The sequence below is a fragment of the Glycine soja genome, chromosome 14 (assembly GCF_004193775.1).
Source record: "Glycine soja cultivar W05 chromosome 14, ASM419377v2, whole genome shotgun sequence".
NCBI lineage: Eukaryota > Viridiplantae > Streptophyta > Magnoliopsida > Fabales > Fabaceae > Glycine > Glycine soja.
The window spans coordinates 1,657,480-1,665,843 of record NC_041015.1 but is presented as its reverse complement, the minus strand read 5'-3'; the positions used below and the strand labels follow the sequence as shown (position 1 = coordinate 1,665,843).

At 35.2% G+C, this 8,364-nt stretch overlaps 1 protein-coding gene across 1 annotated transcript; it reads right to left on the bottom strand.

The window, feature by feature from the left end:
- Nucleotides 1-506: 506 nt before the first annotated feature.
- Nucleotides 507-8,160, bottom strand: LOC114384593 (bromodomain-containing protein bet-1-like). Its single transcript, XM_028344300.1, has 9 exons — nucleotides 7,691-8,160; nucleotides 7,247-7,292; nucleotides 6,985-7,069; nucleotides 6,800-6,845; nucleotides 6,615-6,713; nucleotides 3,193-3,261; nucleotides 2,771-3,104; nucleotides 1,874-2,001; nucleotides 507-1,781 (listed from the first exon to the last, which is right to left on the bottom strand). The coding sequence occupies exons 1-9, from the start codon at nucleotides 8,075-8,077 to the stop codon at nucleotides 1,086-1,088; spliced, it is 1,890 nt and encodes a 629-aa protein (XP_028200101.1). The 5' UTR covers nucleotides 8,078-8,160; the 3' UTR covers nucleotides 507-1,085.
- Between the last annotated feature and the right edge of the window lie 204 nt (nucleotides 8,161-8,364).

The following is an 8,364-nucleotide window of genomic DNA, read 5'->3' as shown; positions in this document are numbered from 1 at the left end:
ATAACTAAAACAATTTTAGAATCTTAAAAAAAATAGAAAATAAAAAGCGAAATAGAGTCATTTATGAGAGCTAATTAAGAAACATAATTGAACCATCTTAATGTTTAACTCATTTCAAATAAATGCATCAGACTTAGAACAACTTTTTTTAATCATAAGTCACTTCAACCTTCGTATTTCCAAAGAAAATTAAAACTAAATAAAGTCATTTATGAGAACTAAGGAACATAATTTAACCAGTTTTATGTTTAGTTTGATTCAAATAAATGCATCATTTTTTAATCATAAGCCAATTCAACCTTCATATTTCCATAGTTTGATACTTCTAATCACAAGCTACTCCAACCTCCATAATATTTATGCCAACCTAGAAAAATTTACACTGAAACACCCAAAACACTAGTTCTGAAGGGGTGTACAGTATTTTACTTAAATGTTGAACTAGCATAGTCGGGTAAAATTAAAGAAGGAAAAGCAAGTTGAGGTTTTTTTGCATTCGGGACATGTAAGAAAAATATAGCAGCATTAAGAACTAACAACAAGTGATGCCTTGCCCATCAATTCAGGTAAACAAGTTATAATCATCTAATGAAATCAATATCAAGGCAACCGAATTTCAACCATTTGTAAAGCATCATCAACAGGATTTATTGCTCACAAATTGAAAAATCTAAGTAACGCTTGATCATGAACGACTCCTAAATGTTATATATGATTTTAACTCTAGGATATAGAGCACAGACATGCTGCATTAACTCGGTAATTGTCATCTGGAAAAGATGGAAAGTCTTGAAATTGTTTTCTGCCAAATCTGCTCAAGTCTTCTATGTTGACAAATCCTACTTAAGAAAACCATCATAAGATCCCCAACATAAGCATCCAACGGAAAACAATCTTCCCAAGCACATGGTATTCATTTCATCTGTTCCAAATTAAAGAAGCAAAATGGAAGAGGCCTTTTTTTTTTTTTTCTCATTTATGCAAGAAGGTTTTTGGATGAAAATTGACAGAAGCCGAATGAAATTCCACAATCAGTCAATATATTCCTGTGGAGACATCCACATCAGAAATAAAACAATTCCATGTCATTGTTGCAAAGCAAGGTCTGGTTGCTGAGAGTCAACCAGCACCCCAGATGATTGTTTTGCAGGTGACCCAGGAGATTGGGAACCAATATTCATGTTACTTGGAACCATTTCTCTGGGCTTAGACACTGCTGCAGGTGTATTATTACTTGTAAGCTTTGCAACTAAGCTGGCATTATTCTGATCACTCGAGGGTAAAGAGTTGAATTCCACTTGTTTCGAACCCTTGTTCTCATACTTGTCGAGGTTCCTGGTTTGGACATTGAGCTGCTGATAAAAGAGATTGACAGGAGAATTGGGTCTTGGTCCATCAGAACCAAACAAGGATGATTTTTCATCTGATGTAAGCCCACTACTAGAACAGGCTGTAGGCTGTTTTCCCTCATGCATTGGTCCATTAACAGAATATTGTTCCATGGTGGATTCCACATTCTTACAATTTTTTTCAACCTCTATGAATTCAGTAGTAGACTGCAACTTAGTCGCTAAACTAGGTTGTTGCTGGGCATGATTATTAAGCATTGATACTGGGGTTGGAAGTGGTTCATACTCTCCAACCCAACCACGATCAAATTTACAGTCAGGTGGCAGTGCTTGCCGAATCTTCTGGGAAGCAACTTTCCATGCAGTAGGTCCCAGAGTTGCAGCAAAACGAGCCAAACTCCTGGCATATGAATATTCATCTTGTGGTCCAACCTGGTGCCCAAAAACACAACATTAATGCTTTAAACAAGAAAGCTAAACAATTCAAGGATTGGAAGTAAGAATTCACTCCCTTTGATACATACACTAACTAGCTGTGGCTTAACTTCACCCTCAAATGTTGTAAATAAGGAATCCGATCTAGTAGCTGGTAGATTAGACATATTATCTTGCACAGATGGTTTCCTTCCCAACTTGGAGAGCAGATCCCTCCCTGGAACAATAAAGTAACAGTCAAAAGCAGATAGCTAGATAATGACAGTAATATCCAACTGAGAGCATGCAAACATGAACAACGAAGGCATGAAATCTATGAATCACATATACTTCAATTTGTTTCACATATCCATATCCATATCGATACTTTTGGATCCTTCACCGATACGTACCAATAAAGTATCCAAATCTATAAAGCACCAACAATAGTTTAATTTGCTTCAGTTATCTCATACCAATACTCTTTGTATACTTCACCTATATGCGTATTGGTTAAGTATCCAAGCTTTTAAAGTATTTTATGAAAGTCTAATATAACTACAACATATAGAAATACTTTCCCTTAATGAACCAAAAATAAAAATTATTCTCTTTATGTATGATTTTAAGAAAGGAATAAGATTGATAGTATTGTAATTGTTCTTATATTTAAATAATAGAAAAAGTAATTTATAATGACAATAATTTATAATTTTATTTTCCATTCCAAGAGACATGTCAGATTCAATATATTGCAATTTAAATTAAATGGAATGAAAGTTTTTCATTCGAAATATGTTCAATAATTTTTTTTACTAAGAATATTAAAAAAGTTTTCTTTTAATTTAGATTTTTAAAATTATAATTATATATTTATCATTATAAATTTTTATATGTATCTTACACGTAACATATCTTGTATATTTTTAAAATAATCATATGAATGTATCTAATCCATACATTGTTTCTGTGCATCATAGCATGAAATAGACATTTTTCTGTAATACCTGGTATATAGTCTTCTACTTTCTCTTGATTTGAATCAATCAAGAAAGCATTCCCCTCCAGAAGGCCATCAATATTGCCAGGCCCTTCACATACAGCACCTTGCATTGGAAGGGAAGTTGGCAATACATCTTCAATAGTAGCATGAGTTGGACCTGAGGTAAAATCATAGCCAACAGGTTCCTGTGAAGCTTGACCCAGCGGCCTCTTTCCTAGCTTCTTAGTTAGGGAATTAGATCTTGTTTTTTGTTCAGACTTCAGCTTACTCTGAGAACGTTCATAGTCAATCCTTAACTTTTCAAACTTTTTCCTTGCTAGTTCTTGTATTGATCGTGCCTGTAACAAATATATAGGGATCATACAGCAAGCACAACAAAATAGCTACTTGCGTTATTTTTTCAACGGAAAGCAGTCAATTTTATACCTGTTTGTGGTATATGGTCTCCGCCGCATTGAATTGCATTGCATTTGAGGAAATAAAAAATACATCACTCTGCATTCAACAGTTGCATTCAAATCATCTATTTGCCTTTCAAAATCACTAAATCAGGAAGACAATATGTACGTTTTAAAAATGGTTCAAATGATAATAAGGGGTAGCCTAATGCACAATGTTTGAATGGATTGTGGATATTCAGCAGCTGCTTTAATGCACAAGGTTTGTGGATATACAAGTGGTTCAAGATGCAAAGGGGTCTTTGAGAAGGGGATTCACCTTTCACGTAGTGGCACAAAAGGGTTGAATGGATTAATGATGGAAGCTTTAAAAAAGGGTCTCTAACAAAGTGTTAAAATTGATAAAGATAAGGTAGAGGTCAACCTATTGCAATACGTAGATGACACCTTGTTTTTGAGAGAAACAATGAATAATGTAATTGACATCAAGAGCATCTTGAGATCTTTTGAGCTAGTATCGGACTTGAAGGTGAATTTTTCCAAGAGTTGAAGTGGAGAGATATGTGGATATCTTGAATTGTAGGTTCTTCAAAGTTCCTTTTGTGTACCTTGACATGCCAATTGGTGCTAATTCAAGAAGACAAGCGACTTGGAAACCTATTGTGGAGAAGTATGAGAAGAAACTAACGGGTGGAGCCATAAGATCCTCTCAATGGCAGATAGAGTGTGCTTAATTAATTTTATTTTTTTTTCATCATTACCTCTTTACTTCTTTTCCTTATTTAAGATTCTATATGGTGTATTGAAAAAAATTGTGTCCATACAAAGAAAGTTCCTTTGGGGCGGAGGGGAAGGTGATAGGAAAATATTTTGAGTCCTTGAAATATGTAAGCACCGTCTTCGAAACCAAGCTTTCGAGGACGATGCTTATGTAGACACCGTTTTCAAAAGGTGGCTATTTTCTAAGATGGTGTGTTCTCACCCGTCGTTGAAACTGTTAACTTTCAACGACGTTAGCTTCTACGACGGTTAACAACCGTCTTTGTATGCTATTTTGGACCGTCGTAGAAAAGGCTTTTTTTAGTAGTGAATGAAATGGGATGAGATATGTAGAGATGAAAATGAGGGAGGTTTAGGGGTAAGGTGCCTTGGCACTTTTAATGTAGCATTACTAGCAAAATGAAGGTGGAATTTATACCACCAAAAAGGCATGTTGTGGAGCAATGTAATGGAGTCAAAGTATGGGGCATGAAAAGATTTACTCAATGGTAATTCTTTAAGAGAATATTCAATTTGGTGGAGGAACATTAAAAAAGTGTGTAGGGGTGGGAAGAAAGGTAAGTGGTTTATATTATAATGAGATAAAGGGTGGGAGATGGAAAAAATACTAGATTTTGGAAGGACACATGGTTAGGCCGTGAGTCATTAGCTAATAAGTATCCTAGGCTCTTCCATATTTCTAACCAACAAGATGGGGTTGTTGCAAGATGGGGGGGGGGGGGGAGATTTGGGAGTGGATGTTGGAGTGGCATAGGGACTGCTTTGATTGGGAGAAACCCTCTCTAGAACAATTATACGAAGACTTGAATTTGATGTCGATGCAAAGAGACCAACCAAACAAGTGTGAATGGCCTATTGAGGCAAAATGAATATACTCAACAAAGTCTACATACAAATCTTTGCAGGTAGGCAATGGCAAGGAACAATCAGATGACACATGATTTATATGGAACACTAATTTACCACCGAAAGTTGTAGTGATGATATGGAGGGTCATGTTGGATAGATTACCAACAAGGACCAACCTATTAAAAAGATGTGTTGTTGGTACAGAAAGAAGCATTGTGCCCTTTTTGCCTAGAGAAATCGAAGTCAATTGAACATTTGTTATTTCTGTATCCAAGGGTTCGGTGGTTGTGGGTGCAATGTTATAAGTGGAAGGATATCTCAATAGTGAAGGGGTTTCTTGATAACTGCTAAATATGAGTTATTTTGATAGTAAAAATATATTGAAAATATCTTTAAAAATATTTATTTAGCAGTTATCTTTGCCTTAAATATTAAGATTTGATATTTTTCTTATTTATGGTTTGCAGATATGAAAAGGAGAGATTAAAAGAGAAAAAGATCGAGAAAATATCCAAACTATCAAGAAGATATGATTACAAGCAAAACAAATTCAAAAGATATCAAAAATATCAAAAAGGAAGATTTTTAGCATCAGACCCAAATCCACTACAACAACTATAAAAAGGAGTCAAGCCAAACAAAAGAGAATAACAACAACAACCCCCTCTCCTAGGGGTTTCATTTACTCCCTCTCTTTCTTTCACCCCCTTTCTCATTGTAGAGCCCTGTATGATGTACTCACTATTTATCAATGCAAAGGTATTTTCTATTCTATTATCTTTTCTGCTTTTATCTTGCATTATTCATCTTTATATTCTATTAGAGGTTAGACGCTCGAGAGAGGATAACTTCTAAATAAGATTTAAATAAGGTATGCATGCATTGGTTTTAGGGGTTAGACACTCGTAAGAGGGTAACTTCTAATAGAACAAAAAGAAAGGATTTCATAAGAAAGTCATTGCTAGGAATAGAATGATTATTTTATGCCCATGCATTCTTGCAAACATCTAGAATTCATATTTCATGTATTTTATTTGTTGAGTCTTTGCAAATGAATTTGGAAGATAGATAATTAAAATAGGCTTGTCATCGTGAGAAATCAGGGACAAGTAATTGAACAGATGTGGGTAGAACAGAGTCACCTAAGTTGATAAAGAAAAATCATAAACTCATACATCCTAGGCAAACAAGGCAGGCCAGGTCCCAACCTTATCATATTATGATTTTATCTTCTATTTTTATCTTTTACTTTTCTTATCTTATTTTTTTATCTTCTATTTTCTCTTATCTTTATCATATCTTAATTTAAATATTTTATCTTTTATATTTATCTTTAAATCTTTTATCCTTTCTTTTAAATCTTTATCTTATCTACTATATTTTCTTATCTTTATTTGAAATTCTTTATCTATTGCTTTTAGATTGGGTTTGCATTAATCTAAGTACAAACAAAATCCCTGTGGATTCGACACTTGGACTTCCGAGTACTTTACTACTTGTGACAAATTTGATACACTTGCCAATGAGTTAACATTTCTTTAAGGGGGGCAACAACAAAATGAGTCTTTATATGGTGTGCATTGGTGTAGTACACATGGAGATCCCATAATAACATGATCTTTAACGATGACATTTTTTATTTAGAGAAAATCCTATTAGGAGGTCATATGTGTAAGCTGGACACCGTTGAAACGCCCACCCACTAAACTCCCATGTTCATTCCAACAACCCATGTAATCATATTGCAAAAACAACCAAAATCTCAGAAAAGAAAAGGAACATCCCTCAACTTCAATAGTAGCAGTTGACTCATTTACACACCTCAAATTGTTCCAAGGTAGGATAAGATCCATTTTCCAACTTTTTTCTCACTGTAGCAAAGTCCATTGGATGCTTAATCACTTTGTGATAATCAGGAAGCTGCATTCAAACATAATTTGAACTTTCATCTCAAATTATCTTCCAAAAGCAAGATTAACAATTCACAAGAAGAAAAGCTCACACACCTCTTTCGAATCCACTGGCTCTGCATACACACCATATGTATCCTTCCTATATGAATTCACCAAAAGTCATGGCATCACCATGCAACAATAAAAGTTGAATATTGAAGTGCCATATAGATCATTCACCACAACTAAAACCAAAAGGAATGCATGAAGAAAGAAAATGGGAAATAAAGTCGCCTTACTTTTGAAGCTTGTAAAGGATAAACTCCAAGGTTCTCTTGTCAGGCAACGGAATCCCAGGTGGAAGCTTTGATGGAGTTCCTAACACTAGAAACAAAAACAAAACAAAAAGCCTAGTTAAGAAATTCAAGAGGACTATGTAGTGAAAGAAACAATGGCACACCCGTTTTAGTATCCAACATGGTATAGTGAAAAAAAGGGAAATTATGTAATTAAGAATTACGAATTACATTACAACCAAAACAACAAAATGTACACACAAACCTGAAGTAGAGTAGAGCCCTTTAGAATCCACTTTTTTGCCTTTTACCTATCACAAGAAACCAATACACACAAAATAAATAACATAACCCCAAAATCACAAAAAAAAGGCAAATATTGTGTTTATGTAAGAAAATATGTGATGGAGATAGAGGCAGAGACAAACAACAATGCATTCTAGGTTATCTAATTTGTAGTCATAGAGAGAGGGGGGTTAATAAAATGGAAGCAAACACAGTCAGAGAGTTTGCATGTGTGCATTAGTTTTTTTTTATAATTGACATGTTAGTTACTTATCTCCCCCAAATTCCCAACACAAAGAGAGCAAAAGAAAGCCCTAGAGAAGGAAACAAGATAGAGATAGTAAACATAATTCAATTATGGACCAATTGGTACAAAAAAATGAGGTAGACATTGACTCAAATTTTCAGCACTTCATTTTGTTACCTCACGCTCTTCTTCATACTTCTTCGCTTCCTCATTCCCTTCTTCTTCTTTTTCTTCTTGTTCTTCTTTTTCTACCTCATTTTCATACGATGCATGCACCCCACGCTCCCCTCTGTGACTTGGCATGTAGTCATCCTCATCCTTGTCTTTTTCTTCATTGTTGTTGAACTTCACCACGAGCTTTAACTTCTTGTTGTGCCTCTTCTCATCCTCTTCTTGGTCCTCATCTTCCTTGTTGAGGTAGTCAATGTTGTAACTCACATTCCGACGACGACGAAGACTTCGTCGGAGGTCTGGTTGCGAGGTGGCCAAAGATTTGTCAGAGCGACAAGCTAGATCTGCCTTGGAGGGACGCCCCCTCTTCTTCATTACGATATGATCCATCATTTGTTGTTGTTGTTGTTGTGTTGCATTCTTACTTTCACTCTCTTTATATCTCTCTAAAACCCTATTTGAGTTTCTCTCTCTTGGTTTGCTTTGGGAGGCTCCATTATTTTTTAGGGTACGTGCCTACTTTGGCTTTCCTCAAGAAGCTTAGTGAGGTCCGAGCCTAGCTTTCACCACTCAGACCTCAGCTTTGGATTAGGGTGGGTGAGGTAAGTTGTGTGACTTTGAGTGTCTAGTTCCCACTATTTCCTTTGTTTCTTTCTCTTTCTTCCTTTATTACTACAATT

Coding starts and splice junctions, on each gene's coding strand:
- LOC114384593 (XM_028344300.1), bottom strand. CDS start 8,077: ATGATGGATCATATCGTAATGAAGAAGAGGGGGCGTCCCTCCAAGGCA. Junction 6,714..6,799: donor AGCCAGTGGATTCGAAAGAG/GTGTGTGAGCTT, acceptor GTTTGAATGCAG/CTTCCTGATTATCACAAAGT. Junction 1,782..1,873: donor TTAAGCCACAGCTAGTTAGT/GTATGTATCAAA, acceptor TTTGGGCACCAG/GTTGGACCACAAGATGAATA.